The sequence below is a fragment of the Nilaparvata lugens genome, chromosome 3 (assembly GCF_014356525.2).
Source record: "Nilaparvata lugens isolate BPH chromosome 3, ASM1435652v1, whole genome shotgun sequence".
Lineage (NCBI taxonomy): Eukaryota > Metazoa > Arthropoda > Insecta > Hemiptera > Delphacidae > Nilaparvata > Nilaparvata lugens.
This window is the reverse complement of record NC_052506.1, coordinates 4755846-4772202: the sequence shown is the minus strand read 5'-3', so window position 1 is coordinate 4772202 and position 16357 is coordinate 4755846. Positions and strand designations below refer to the sequence as shown.

Here is a 16357-nt window from a genome sequence, read left to right as displayed (position 1 = left end):
TTAAGAAATCAATTTCATAAATTGAGAAATCAAAATCATAAATTATTGAGAAATCAAAATCATAAATCAAAGTTGAGACTTGAACAAAATATCCGTGTTCCTAAATTATGCCAAATTTCATTCATTTTTTTTTTTAAAATGAATTTTATTGCCAAAAAAAAATACAAATATTCGAGTACTAGCTGGCCCGGCGAACTTCGTACCATCAAATAGTTAGTGCATCTCATAACAAACTTTAGCTGGATGCACACCTGAGGAGGCGTGATGCGGCATTTTGCATCCAGGTGCTTCTTGCTTATTGGTTTGAATGGAAGATCTCACACACACTGAATCGGGCATGGCGTGGAACGGTGTGATAATGCAATCTCCATAAGATCAACACTTCGTATCACCAAGTCGCGCCTCCTCAGGTGTGCGTAGCCTTAGCTTAATCTGATGCACTATATCATAGCCAGCTCTAATACAAGGCCCCGGCCTACGATATTGCAACGTCGCAGTGTAGGCCTAGAATCTAATACATGATTGGTGAAAAAGATCAGCTGGTATTTTTTAAAATCTTTTTCACCAATCATGTATTAGATTCTAGGCCTACACAGGCCATATATTTTTAGATATATTTGAATGCAGCTTGCTGGGAAATTACATGGTATAACTCATTGCTGCTGATTTTCCCGTACATATTCTAAATTTACAGCATTTCGAGTTCTACGACCCAAGTTCGGACGTCGTTTACACGGCGGCATTATTATTAAAATTAAATGTTTGTCAATCAGTAGAAAGAAATAGAAAACAATCTGGTGTGGCACACTCACACAACTTTCCTTGCCGTTATGAAAATTGATCACCTGACGCTAGTGTTCACGCGCATCTCAAGTATACTATATTCAAAGATCTTAGCCAGCTGGTGACAGGACAATAACGCTGGAGAAACACGAGGTCTGCTATCTCTTCATAATGATTTAATAGAATCAACAATAATTTGCAATTGAATAATCACATTTTCTCGAATTTAGAGTCTATTTTCAATTTTAGGTGAAAATGTTACTGAACATTAATTGTAGAGATTTTCATGCTCAATCTTTTCCATTTGTTTTTTTTTTAATTGTATCTGAAGCCTGATAATTGGAAATCTAAAATCAAACTTTGCATAGATGGGGTGGCGCTCCTGGTATTTTTACATATATGAGACTTGTGGCAGTTGATAGAGCTTATCAATGACTATTTTAGGTATAAATTTGATCAATAGGTACAGTTGATGGACAAAGGGGTCGTGGCAGACCCCGGCTACAGTATCTAAGACAAATGACGAAGGATCTTGGTGCTATGAGCTATGAACAATGGAAGAGAATATCAAACGACAGATTTAGATGGAAGGCTGCCAACCAATCAAATGATTGAGCTGTAGGAAGAAGATGATAATTTATCCAGTTCCGTGATAATCTTTCCATCTTTCAAATTAATTATTTTCAATCAAGAATATTATAATTTTTTCAGCATTATTTAGTTCATCTAATCATGTTTTATGTTATTTTCAATCACCTATTTAATTTGTTTTTCAAATGTGAGAATATTGATACTGATTGGCACGCATCATAAAAAATATTGATACCCTGCCTGATAGAAATAGACACGGCCAGACATCTGTGTAATGCATGCAATGAATAATCCACTTGTCAGCTGATTGATTATGAATAATTCTATAGTCTGATTGATCCTATCCTTCAAAGTGCATGATAATAATAATGATATCTGAGTATGGAGCAATTCCTTTACTTTTCATATTATCCTTAAAATACAAAATTTCAAAAAACCTTCTATACAAACATAGACGCGCATTTGATAAAAGGAATATTCCTGCCAAATCTCATCGAATTCTATCAAAGCGTTTGGCCGTAATCGCGTTACATACAGACAGACAAAAGAAAATCCGAGTTAAAACATAGACCTCACTACGTTCGGTCAATGATTTCTATGGCGATAGCTTTTATCGATAATTCCAGTGTACTCATATAACGCGTACCCGGTTTGGTCAAATGTCTTGACCGAGCTTGGTCACAGTATACATACAGTATGGAAACTTGGCTTGTACCCTGACGCAAAAATCCGCCATCTTGTTAGGAAGCGCCGCATTGTAATAGTATTGATGGAAGGTTCGGATCACTTTAATGATCCGGATCAATTGATCTCGTTCACTGCCACGAGCCAATCAGAAGACCAGGATTGGAATTTCCTAAGATCACGTGACGTGTCTAGTATTTGCGTCATGTAAAAAGCATTGGTTAGATAGGCGTTTGATTACAAGTTTCCATTCTGTACCTATTCTGTGGCTTGGTGAGACCGGTAATCATTGTATTGCATGCTTTGTGAATTAAAGGAGCAGAGGACGAGTGATTGGATGAATGAATGAATTGATGAATGAATGAATTGATGAATGACTGACCACTGTGAGATCCCAGTGACTGTGACTGGTGTACTGAGAGTGATGTCCAGCGTGACGTCTCCTACGTCTCGACGCGCGCCTGTTTTTTGCCAACATCAGCTGTTCTCTGTTTATCAAACCTTGAAACAAAACACTAAAATTAAAACCACAGTCGATTTTACAAAGAAAATAGACCATAAAACATGCGCTCTGTTCATTAAGGGCCGAATTCACCAAAACAAAAACTTGGTTAGAGCACCACTTGATTCTAAATGAACAAAAAATCATATTACAAAACCAATTCAAAATCATCTGACTTAGAACCAACTGCCGCTCAAACCCAGTTTTCGTTTTTGGTGAATTTGGGCCTGAGGCCCGCCGCAAAGTAAACCCACGCTAATCCACGAAAATCAACCCACGCCGTGAGATGATTTGTAAAACATTGCTATAGAATTATTCATAATCAATCAGCTTGATTGATCCACTTGACAAGTGGATTATTCATTGCATTTATTACACAGATGTCTGGAGAAGCCTATCAATGGTTTGCAAAACATCCCACGGCGTGGGTTGCTTTTCGTGGATTAGCGTGGGTCTACCATGCGGCGGGCCTAACTTTTAAACAAAACCCCCGAAATTACACTAAAAGTATATTTTAGAGTGAGGAAATAGACCATAAAACATGCGCTCTGTTCACTAAACCTTTAAACAGAATACCCGAAATTACACTAAAACAATATTTTAAAGAGAAAATAGACCATCGTACTTGCACTCAGTTTTTAGTGTTCAATCAAAATCACTGTGCTGGACTAGATATTTTGTGAATTTCATATCTGCAATCAAGTGAAGCAATTCGTAATTAAAATGTTGAACAAATTTATAAGCAAGAGCTATGATCAAATTAAATTATTTATCCATTATAGGCTATCAAAGTAAAAAAATTGTCACTGCAACGTTAAATTGTTATGGCGAGACTGAAATTTATTTTATTTTATTTATCTGTTGCTTATGGAAAGATACATTAGAGCTCCTTGAGTATATTTTCGGATGCAACACGTTACTTTCGAGAAGATACAAAAGAGCATCTGTAGCTTATGGAAAGATAGATAGAGCTCCTTGAGTATCTTTTCGGATGCAACATGTTACTTTCGAGAAGATACAAAAGAGCATCTGTTGCTTATGGAAAGATACATTAGAGCTCATGAGTATCTTTTCGGATGCAACACGTTACTTTCAATAAGATACAAAAGAGCATCTGTAGCTTATGGAAAGATAGATAGAGCTCCTTGAGTATCTTTTCGGATGCAACACGTTACTTTCAATAAGATACAAAAAAGCATCTGTTGCTTATGGAAAGATACATTAGAGCTCCTTGAGTATCTTTTCGGATGCAACACGTTACTTTCAATAAGATTCAAAAGAGCATCTGTTGCTTATGGAAAGATACATTAGAGCTCCTTGAGTATCTTTTCGGATGCAACACGTTACTTTCGAGAAGATACAAAAGAGCATCTGTTGCTTATAGAAAGATACATTTTCAAAAATGTTCCATGTTATGTTTTTGAACGGGTAGTATTGTAGTTTAGTGGCCCTCCGTTGATAGACAAAGCTTCCGGACCCGGACTGAACAATACTTGATTTTCAAAATTACAAAAAGTGAACGCGTTTTCTTACCAACAGCTGATAGGAAGTCGTCCTTGGAAGTCTCGGTTGATGTATCTATCACCAGCGATTCTTGGGAGTCTTCCGATGACGTGGGCGCCGAACTGAAAACACAAAAAAAATTGAAACTAAAATAATGTTTGAGATTCTATTTTTGAACAAATAGTGAAACAGATAATCACTCTCTTTACATAATTTAGAAATTGATTTCAGACCCTTGGACAATTTAACCATAGATTGCGAGCCTAAATAATTAATATAATTGACCGAGCGAAGTGAGGTCTAAGATTCAAGTCGACGGTTTGGCATTTTTCTCAATGTTTAAATGTTTATATGTTGCGCATTTACGGCGAAACGCGGTAATAGATTTTCATGAAATTTGACAGGTATGTTCCTTTTTTAATTGCGCGTCGACGTATATACAAGGTTTTTGGAAATTTTGCATTTCAAGGATAATATAAAAGGAAAAAGGAGCCTCCTTCATACGCCAATATTAGAGTAAAAATCAGACTATAGAATTATTCATCATAAATCAGCTGGCAAGTGATTACACAGATGTGTGGAGAGCCCAGTCTATGGCTGTATTTCCATAAGGTCTATAGTTTCAATCAGGTACTTGTGGATGAGAATACTGCGTGAGGTCTACTGTTCACAGAACTACTAGTAATATAAAACTCAACATGTTGTATTGGAAAAATGTTGACGCTCTAGAGTAACAAGCCACACTGCTCTATCCTACACTCTGGAATAAGAACTAACCCAGCCCATCACTATTGTACTTTCTGTGTTTATTATTGATGGTGACGATTCAATGTAAAACTTGTCTTTTATATGCAACTACTTGAATAAATGAAATTTGATTTGATTTAAGATTCTTACCCTTGATCATAGTTGTGAGTATCGAGCACAGGAGTAGAGGGGCGAGAGGTGTGCAGTATTTGTTTGACTCGTTTGGTGGGCGGGGCATCGCTGCCGCCATCTTGGATGCGCTTCCTGTCTGTATCCTCGCTGCCGCCATCTTGGATGCGCTTCCTGTCTGTATCCTCACTGCAGCCATCACGTTCTACTTTTGCTGGAATAGAACGAAATAATGTTCATTTAAAAAATATTCAACTATCATTAATGACGACACCATCCACTACCTCCGTAAACAAAGCTATAATGCATTCTGGTGACGTCAGCACAGGTACACTAACTCACATATGTTGATTTCAGCTGATCTATATCAGCTAGTTGACCGAGCGAAGTGAGGTCTAAGATTCAAGTCGACGATTTTGCATTTCTCTTTATGTTTAAATGTTTATATGTTGCGCATTTACGGCGAAAAGCAGCAATATATTTTCATAAAATTTGACAGGTATGTTCCTTTTTAAATTGCGCGTCGACGTATATACAATGTTTTTGGAAACTTCGAATTTCAAGGATAATATAAAAGGAAAAGGAGCCTCCTTCATACGCCAATATTAGAGTAAAAATCAGACTATAGAATTATTCATCATAAATCAGCTGTCGAGTGGATTATAAATTGCATGCCATGACGCATGCAATTCAATATCTCAATTTAACTTGGTGAAAAATCAGCTGCTTTGTGGACTATTAATTGCATGCCTCATTGAATGCAATTTTTATGCACTATTAAATGAACTACGGTATTGATTGCATGCAATAACGCATGCAATTAACAACTAAAATAACATAGTATTGTCTCTCGACCTTTCTCTGCTTTGAACTCGGGCTGTCCTGTAGCAAGTATGTCTTGAAGGAGATTAGCTTTTGATGTTAGCATTTTTGATACACCAACCCCAACAGTCATTAGCCGTTTTCACACCGATATCTCGCCGACACGACATACAGACAGGATTTATTCTGATGGACAGTATAAGAGTAGGCTGTGGTTTATAACTGCGCAAGGTCTACTGTTCACAGAACTACTAGTGTATTTATTGGTGTAGGAGGTGGTGAGTAGCCCTACCTGTGCTGACGTCACCAGAATGCACTATGACTTTGTTTACGGAGGTAGTGCATCATCCCTGTTTCGGGAAAAGACGCCAACTGATTCATGGCAGAACAATATGGTTCATTTCAAAAATATTCAATTGAGGACATCATCCCTGTTTCAGAAAATGTCGCCGGCTGTTTCATATCAACTCCTCAACTCAATAATAATTCATGGCAACTCAATTATGTTGTAACTCATGGCATATAATTGACCGAGCGAAGTGAGGTCTAAGATTCAAGTCGACGGTTTGGCATTTCTCTTAATGTTTGAATGTTTATATGTTGCGCATTTACGGCGAATCGCGGTAATAGATTTTCATGAAATTTGACAGGTATGTTCCTTTTTTAATTGCGCGTCGACGTATATACAAGGTTTTTGGAAATTTTGCATTTCAAGGATAATATAAAAGGAAAAAGGAGCCTCCTTCATACGCCAATATTGGAGTAAAAATCTGGTGTGGCGCACTCACACAACTTTCCTTGCCGTTATGAAATTGATCACCTGACGCTAGTGTTCACGCGCATCTCAAGTCTACTATTCAAAGATCTGAGCCAGCTGGTGACAGGGAAATAACGCTGGAGACAAACGAGGTCTGCTATCTCTTCATAGTGAATCATAATCAACAGTTGCCAACAGTTTGCAAATGGATAATCACATTTTCTCGAATTTCCAGCTTATTTTCAATTTTAGGTGAAAATGTTACTGAACATTAATTGTAGAAATTTTCATGCTCAATTTTTTCCACTCGAATTATTTGTTTAAATTGTATCTGAAGCCTGATAATTGGGAATCTAAAATCAAACTTTGCATAGATGGGGCGGAGCTCCTGAAATTTTTACAGATATGAGACTTGTGTCAGTTGACGGAGCTTATCAATGACTATTCTAGGTATACAATCGAAATCGTTGGAGCCGTTTTCGAGAAAATCGCGAAAACCCCTGTTTTTGACAATATTTTCTCCATTTTAGCCGCCATCTTGAATTGCAATTGATCGAAATTGTTCGTGTCGGATCCTTATAGTGTAAGGACCTTAAGTTCCAAATTTCAAGTCATTCCGTTAATTAGGAGATGACATCGTGTACACAGACGCACATACACTCATATACACACACATACGGACCAATACCCAAAAACCACTTTTTTGGACTCAGGGGACCTTGAAACGTATAGAAATTTAGAAATTGGGGTACCTTAATTTTTTTTGGATAGCAATACTTTCCTTACCTATGGTAATAGGGCAAGGAAAGTAAAAAGACAGTAAGATACAGTTATTGACCGAACGAAGTGAGGTCTAAGATTCAAGTCGACAGTTTGGCATTTCTCTTAATGTTTAAATGTTTAAATTCTTAAATGTTTATATATTTATATGTTGCGCATTTACGGCGAAACGTGGTAATAGATTTTCATGAAATTTGACAGGTATGTTCCTTTTTAAATTGCGCGTCGACGTATACACAAGGTTTTTGGAAATTTTGCATTTCAAGGATAATAGAAAAGGACAAAGGAGCCTCCTTCATACGCCAATATTAAAGTGAAAATCAGACTATAGAATTATTCATAATAAATCAGCTGACAAGTGATTACAAAGATGTGTGGAGAAGCCAGTCTATTACTGTATTTGTATAAGGTCTATAGTTTCAATCAGACATTGAAGAGGTATGCATCTTTAAGCTGGGTTTACACCAAAGTTATTAACAAAATGGTTATAACTTAATCCTTATAGATTCTATTAGATTGAACGGAAGTTGACAAACACATATGTTCATCATGTGTATGATAAGTTATGTTCAATCTAATATAATCTAAAAGGATTGAGTTATTAACATTTTTTTAATAAATTTGGTCTAATCGCAGCTTAAAGGTATTTGGTTTCAATATGTTGTTTTGCAGTCATGGTATTATTATGCGTGCCCATCAGTATCAATATTCTTACATTCGAAAAAACGAATTTAATAGGCGAATAAAAATAAACAAATGAACTAAATAATGCTGGAGAAATTAAAATATTTTTGATTCTAAAAAATTAATTTTCATCAGATAGAAAGATCATCACGGAACTGGATGAATTATATCATATGAAATACAAATTCAAACGTGAACTGAGTTTGTTAACATTTAAACAGTTGACATCTGGTACTTGTGGATGAGAATACTGCGTGAGGTCTACTGTTCACAGAACTACTAGTAATCAACAGATGAAAAGCAATTGTGCGCATGATCGTGGCGAAGTCTGTACTACGCACTTGAAGAAAGAACACTTAAAAAATAAAGTTGAAATGAGAGGTACGTACCTTCTTTGACAGTACGTTTCTGGTAGGTGTTATTGAATTTTCTAGCGGGATCCTGACAATTCGCGGACGGAGGATAAACTCTCAGCTCGGCATTCGGTCGTTCCGCCTTCTCTGTGCCGTGATTGGTCCACGAATTGCTGTTGGCGAGTTCTTTCTTCACTCTGGCCAGCAATAGTTTCTGGAGAAAATAACAGAATAAAATAACTTTGTTTAGTTCACGAAAATACAAATAATATAATAATCCATGCATTGCTGGTAAGTATATCATCATCTTCATCATCATCATTGGCTCGACAATCCAAAGCGGATCTTGGCCTCTTCTACAATTTGCCTCCATTCTATTCTATCCATGACAGCACGCCTTCAATTCCTGACCTTTTTCATTTTCATTTCATTTTTCATCCCACTGACAACCCATGAAAGGGGTATAAGGATTTGTCAATTATAATCTAAGTCGTCAATCTTTGCATTCCATAATGCAAAAATAATTCCTCACTGGAATAAGGACAAACCTGCAACAACTCATCCCTCAACTTAATTCTAAACTTTTCACCTGTAAGAGCCTTTATGCGTGTTGGCAATGAATTATAAAGCCGAATTCCTGCACTCTTTACCCCCCTTTCATACATACCAGTTCGATGAATGTCGTCTCTGAGGTTTTGTCTATATCTGGTATTGTATGAGTGGAGCAACTCTCCTGTATTGAACCTATCTTTATTCCTATCAATAAAACAAAGAGTCTCCAAAATATATACAGCTGGTAGTAGGAGAATCTTTAACGCTTTCAAATAATCTCTACAACTTGCTCTAATAGATTAACCACCATCATTCTAACTGCCCACTTTTGAATCCTAAATATATGTATTGCATCAATTGGCTCGACAATCCAAAGCGGATCTTGGCCTCCTCTAACATTTGCCTCCATTCTACTCTATCCATAAAAGCACGCCTCCAATTCCTGACCCCCAACTGCATCCATCAAGACTATTTTCAATTTGTAATACATAATTTTTTTAGCAAATACAATTTTAGATTTCAAGTGTAGCTAGTTCTTTCTTCACCCTGGCCTACAATAGTTTCTGAAATAGAATAACTTTGTACAAGTAAAGCATCAATAGTTTCTGGAGAAAAATAACAGAATAGAATAACTTTGTACAAGAAAATTTACAAAAAAAAAACTATTTCTATGTACTGAATGAAAAAGACTGAGAAATTGTCAAAAAACCACTGATTTATTGATAATTAGTTTATCAGTCTATCAGAAATTGACAATGGTGTAATAACCGAAACCGGTCTTTCTAATTATCAATAAATCAGTGGTTTTTTGACAATTCTCAGTCTTTTTCATCCAATATGAATAATTACCACAATATCGATTTATATGTACATCAATTTCCATTACTGTAAAAGAATGGCCCGGTTGCACAAAAGCCTTTAGTATTTCATTCATGATTGCTATGAGAACGATTCAGAGACGGTGTATTTGTAAAGAAGGCTTCTCTGATTGGTTCTTGTAGTATTTACACAATTTGAAAAGTCATGTAAACATGACAAGCGTCATTAAAACATGTTGTCTGTTGTGACTTACATGTAGCTGCTCATACTGAAATCAAAGCACAAAAGCCTTTAATATTTCAATCATGATTGACTGCCCTGAGAACCATTCAGAGACGGCGAAAACAAGGCTTCTCTGATTGGTTCTTGTAGTATTTACACCAACAATTTGAAAAGTCACATAAACATGATGTGAAAAATGTCATTGAAACATGTTGTCTGTTGTGACTTGCATGTAGCTGCTCATACTGAAATCAACTAGCAGTTTAAGCGTTCAGTGTGAGAACTCCTATTGATCTTACCACATTTTGTTTCTCATCTGCACGCTTGGTCATGCATAAACAAGCTTGCACATGCACATAAACGCATTCAATGTGTTCAAACCCTTCGAGCAAGTCCTGCTCCTCATTACACATGTAGTTATTAATTATACCGTGTAATTCACCCTTTAGATATGTTTTTAAATACAATAATTGAGGTGTTTTTGGAAGAGCATTTAACAAATGTATAATGTAATTTAATAAATTATACCGTGTAATTCACCCTTTAAATATGTTTTTAAATACAATAATTGAGGTGTTTTTGGAAGAGCATTTAACAATTTTACAATTTTTTGAAAGAGTATACGGTATAAAATTTTCCTCTTTAGATCACCTTGATGTTTTTCAAGCCTTTATTTAAATAAATAAATCTTTATTCAATGACTAGTACATAACAGAATAACAATAATCAATTATTGAATTCAACAAAATGCGTGTACAGTCAATTGTACAGTCGAGTGTACAGTCAATGAATACAATACTGTTTGCTAAAGAGTGAACTTTGTCTGCAAACAGGAGCATATCTCATAATTAAAAATAAAATCAGGAATTCGCTTAGCGTACACACATGAGGTATTATAAACTGGAAATTATGCGAATAAAATAATAATGATAATAAATATGAATGATACCAAATAATAAAGATAAATAATTAAAACCACACACATTTTCCTACATTCTATTGACTGGACATCAGAATGTGACTATCTCGATTTGATTTTTTTTATGTTGCAGCATATTTAGAACTTTTCTAAATATTTACAGTTGCGGAAGTTGGCAGAGTGTTCCATAGTACTGAGGGAATTTTAATTTCCTTTCATGAACCATTTTCAATGATAACATATGAGGAGAAAAAGAAAAGGAAATTACACATAGAATAAATTACCTGAGCTTCGCCCAAGGATAAGATGTGCTTTTGAATTCCAGCAAGTTTTAGTTTCACATCGGAAGGATCCTGAAAAAAATAGATACAAAATATTAAGATTTCGCATAAAATAAGAATATATCAAGATTTATCAATTGTTTAACTTATCAAGGTTTTGAAAAAATATTACCAATGAATTACATCAATCGGTTTCTTTCAATTTGAAAAGTTTTACAGTAGGGATCTATTTTAGTAAGTGATTTCTTTCTTCTCAAATGAATGGGTTATAGCTACTAAACTACTAGAAATATTTACTCAAATAGATATGTTATACCAACCTACTATAAATGTTGTAGAATTATATACAACAAATTAAAAATAAAACATGAAATATATTGCTTCCCAAAGACTGAAGTGATGAAAGCATAAGTGATTAATAAAAATGCGCCACGAGTCACATTTTCAAAAAATTTGATGAACCAATAAAAATATGATTTATAGTTTGGGGATTTTTTCGATGAAGCGCTTGCTGGACTGTGACGCTGCCTACAGTTTATGTACCAAGTTTTTAAATATTTTACATTATCTATCCAGGAAGACCTGGCCTTGGTCACGACATTGGATTCTTTGGAGTTTTTAATACCATGTCTATCAAGAATAAGAAAAATAGGTAGGATAATAAAATGCTATGCTACTATAGAAGAATAGACCTGCTTTAAAAAAAGAGATATGTTACTGTATTTAGATACTAAGATTTTTCAACTATATTATAATAAAGTATTTGATAAATAAGTACCAAGTAACTTACTAGTAATATTCAAGTAATGAGATAGGTTATTGTATTTAGGTACTAAAATTATTCAACAATTTATAATCAAGTATTTGATAAATAAGTACCAAGTAACTTACTAGTAATATTCAAGTAATGAGATAGGTTATTGTATTTAGGTACTAAAATTATTCAACAATTTATAATCAAGTATTTGATGAATAAGTACCAAGTAACTTACTAGTAATATTCAAGTAATGAGATAGGTTATTGTATTTAGGTACTAAAATTATTCAACAATTTATAATCAAGTATTTGATAAATAAGTACCAAATTCCAAGTAACTTACTTATATTATAATATTCAAGTAAACTTACCGCAAGATTTCCTCCTCGGAGTTTGACAACCAAATTCTGTAATAAAGAATCACAATCCATATTAATAAAACAAAAATTCAACTGAAAGATTCATATCAACATGTATTATTTTTTCGAGATAATGAGAAGAAATAATCTAAAGGAAACTCATATAAAAATTCAAGGTTTCATTATCCTCAAAACGGAAAAATTGTGATGATTACAACAGCATTGACAATTTATTTATGTTTGCCTCTCTCTCACGTAGTTTTGATTTGTTTGAAAAACTAGAAACAACATGAATGTTTATTGTTTGTTCAAACGTTGAATGTCCTTGAAAATATGTTGACAAAGCAATAATCTATAAATTGTATAGAATTGGATTGGAAGCTTCACTTTTAACAAATTCCAGCGTGAATATAAGTTGTATAGATTTGAAATATGAGGAATTATAGAACCCAGCTTTTACAGAGAAATTCCATTGTTGAAGAGAAATTATATTGTTATTGGATTTATGTATTTAAAATTGCAAAATATACCAGTATTACCAGCTACTGCAAATGGATTCCTACTTCAAAAGTGGTTTGTTCAGAGAAAAAAAATAACTTATCAAAAAAATACTGCAATAATTAGAAATGAACTCTATTAACTTGACTCTATTAAACTCTATTAAACATTCACTTTTTTAATATATTTTATCAACTTGATATTTCACATTTTATATCTTTCTTTTTTATTCTGTATTATGTTTGTTTGTGAAATAAATGAATTGATTGATTGAAAAAAAATAATAATAAACAATGAACTCAAGACAATTAGTAATTTTTTGTGCATAGGCCTACTACACGCAAAATTTCAAACCACAAGACACTAAGATATTGATAAATTTAGAACAACTAACAAGGACAGTTATTTATAGCGCGTCAAAAGTATGGTTTTCTTTTGAATTATTTTCCTTTATACCTAGTGGATATATAGCGGGAATTCCCTTGCAAGAGAGGTTCAATAATACAGTAAATTTTCATTGATTCGTCATCAATATTGAACTCTCATATTTATTAAATTTTATTGTCATTTATTGTTTAGATTTCTTTATTATCTCTATATCTATGTAAGTGATAGAGTGGAGATTACTGTCCAAACTTCAACAAATGAAAAAGTAGTTCTATTCTATTCAGCAATTAACTTAACTACATAGTGCCCTCACCATTGTTGGTAACAATTTCTATATTTCTAAAAATTGACGATTAAAAATTACCATTGTTGGTAACAATTCCTATATTTCTAAAAATTGACGATTGAAAATTAAAAAGTTGAAGATTAACAATTTTTAAATTTCTAATAATTGTCTAAGAATAAATCAATCAATGGTGAGATTATTATTAGATTCAAATAATGTTGGAAAGGAAAAATGCAAAATATGTTAGCAGCTACTAACTGTATATGATTTCAAAGCTTTTTTTCTTGTTATATGAGACGAAAAATCTCTTACATAAGAGTGAAAAAGAATTTGATGATTAATATGATTATTTGATTTGATTTAAAATATAGAATTCAATCATGGTAAAACTTTAATTTTACTCTATCCTCCTTTCTTCAATCCTATCGCATTAGGTCATTGAAGCTAATGTAAAATAGTATGAGGCCTATGTCCTTACTAATGCCTTGCCATCTATTATAAATCATCGAAATTCAAAAATCAGGAGATAAGAAAAATTTATAAAACAAATTGGGACTATGAAAGTTATGGATATGCTATTCAAAATTTTATTTTATAAATTCTGTTACCGTAGGCCTACTTGAAAAATTTAGAAATCCAGGCCAGCTTGAATTATCCAAAAAAGTTGTGGAATAAACCCATACCCAACCAAACATCTATACGTCCGGTTGGCGCTGCTTTTACAACTTGGATAAATTTTAAATTTTGAACTATATATTTAAATTGTTATTTCTAGTTAGTTTAAGAAGTTGGCTTATTGGGAGTAATTGAATAATAGTTATAAGAACACAAGCTTTCATATCGATCAAATCATGAATCATAGGCCTAAATAAACAGAACTCTCTCAGTATTTTTTCAGATTCTTTTGAATCTTCAAACAGTTTAGACTATTCAATCATGAAAAATGACAGAATGTTTATTGCAAAATTTGTGTGACGTTATATGAATAAAATGAACAAAAAATAGATAACATATTTTATTTAGAAAGAGCCGCTCAATTCCCTATGTTTATAAGTACGGTATACGACACATTTTTCTTATTCAATCAGGTTAGTTTGTAGATTTATCTTTTTTGTTGAAATATTTTGCAAGGATTTACTTGTGACAGATTTATATAGGCCTATTTAAATTAGTCTTGATTTGCAAAACAACAGTTTATTAATTAGTTTAATTAAAAAATATATATATAAGATTTTGTTCATAAAAAATGGTCATAAAAACTGGTTAAAATAAAATCAAATTACCTACATTATTGATTAGGTAGAGACATTTATGAATAAATTCATTTTTATTCAATTAGAAGTTTGAAAGTGAATTACAAAAAATGGTAACAAAAAGTTAAAAATTGATTTAAAATAGCCTATTGATGAAAAATTTTCGATTGAAAAGTTTCAAAAACTTCCTTATAGTATGTCGTATTAATACAGTAGTAATAAGATGAATGAAAATCATCTTATTTTTTCAATGCAAAAGTTGGACAAGCATTGTTATAATTAAAGAAAAACAATCCATAAGTTGTGGGGATAACCTCACTTTTCACATAAAATGAATCACAATTTTAGGAAACATTATTGAGGAGTTTTGAAAAGTAAAATAGAATAGTCTTTCAAACTCTTGTAATATTCGATGTTCAACATACCACACTACACGATTTGCTCTCAAAGCTAACCAACAAAAATCAACCACGATTCTTTACAGCCACAATTGGGAAATTACAATTTAGCACGGTTGAATAAAATGAATATAGCCTAATTCTCAATTTCAAACAATACTTTGTAATATCAATGACTTCAAGTGCTTCTGAACTGTTTAAAAGTTAGTACAGAAACCATCAATAAAAGTAAACTTATCGTGTTTATAAACTGCGCCTGTGCGCTGCAACCAGCTCTGAAAAATATAGTAGGAATGAAAACCAACTTTTGTTAACTGCAACTCAACCTACCTGATGATTCAGAATAGCCGCTTTTAGATTAAATTGATTAATCTTGATGTCTTCCTGTAAAGTTTTCGATAAGTTCATCATCTTTAAACCGAATAATAAAACCAAAGTTTAACAATTTGTTCAGAACAATCTGTGCTCCATCGCGAACGACAAAAACAAAATTCATCCCCACTCCCCAACAAGTTGCGGCCGAAAGCAGAGACCTTGGCTGCTCGCCTGGCGCTATCTACGTAGCTCTCCGCGAACTACCAACTTCTTGAAGGCTTTTCTCAAAATTTAAAAAGATTTAAAGCAATTTTTACACTTTTTGCTGTTTTAAAACGATATTTCCACTACTTTTCTCCACGAAAAACCACTTACATCCACTGTTCAACCGAAATCCAACCGTAAAAGTGAGGAACAAGATGTTGCTAACAAAAATCAATAATAATGACCAAATTACGACGGCGTGTACACAAGCACAAGTATTGTGTATGTGTATGTAGTGAGATGGAGTTGAGAGAGGAGTTTTACCTTGCTCATACCAAACACTTGGCTAAACTCCCCTCAAACTTGTTCGTTCTTTCATTGCAAATTATTCTGTTGACTTTACGAGGGTTTATTTTGGATAAGTCCTGAAGTTGGAATATTCCAGTTGCAAACTTTGCACAGCGGGAAATAGCTGAAAGACAGCCTAGATTTTGAACTGAAAATAAGAATAGCTTTAAATTAGCCTATGTTATTTTATTCTATTCCATCCCAACTCTCAATTCTGTTAGTTCGTCAATTAAAAAAATGTCAACTTTTCAGTCAGTAGAATAATATTGATAAGGAGAAATTGAACTCTTCAAATGACAAATTTTAAAAATTTAAAGTAGAATGAATAGACTACAATTTAGAATAATACCTATATATGTTGTTTTGACCTAATAGTTGAGAAAAAAATTCTGAGAACCCCTTGATAATACATTATTTTACAATG

The 16357-nt window shown here is 33.4% G+C and overlaps 1 protein-coding gene across 2 annotated transcripts in view; it reads right to left on the bottom strand.

Annotated features, from left to right (window-relative positions):
* LOC111044583 overlaps positions 1 to 15579 on the bottom strand; it is a 35577-nt gene extending 19998 nt beyond the window's left edge. Inside the window, exons 1-7 of one of the 2 annotated variants that reach the window (XM_039422652.1) lie at positions 15397 to 15579; positions 12257 to 12292; positions 11132 to 11200; positions 8372 to 8549; positions 4961 to 5153; positions 4094 to 4185; positions 2441 to 2559 (exon numbers count right to left, since the gene is read on the bottom strand). In XM_039422652.1, the coding sequence (XP_039278586.1) occupies positions 2441 to 2559; positions 4094 to 4185; positions 4961 to 5153; positions 8372 to 8549; positions 11132 to 11200; positions 12257 to 12292; positions 15397 to 15477 (768 nt within the window). In that variant the 5' untranslated portion in view covers positions 15478 to 15579. The remainder of the gene's footprint in view (positions 1 to 2440; positions 2560 to 4093; positions 4186 to 4960; positions 5154 to 8371; positions 8550 to 11131; positions 11201 to 12256; positions 12293 to 15396) is intronic. The other variant, XM_039422653.1, reaches the window with a different exon arrangement.
* Positions 15580 to 16357: the final 778 nt, after the last annotated feature.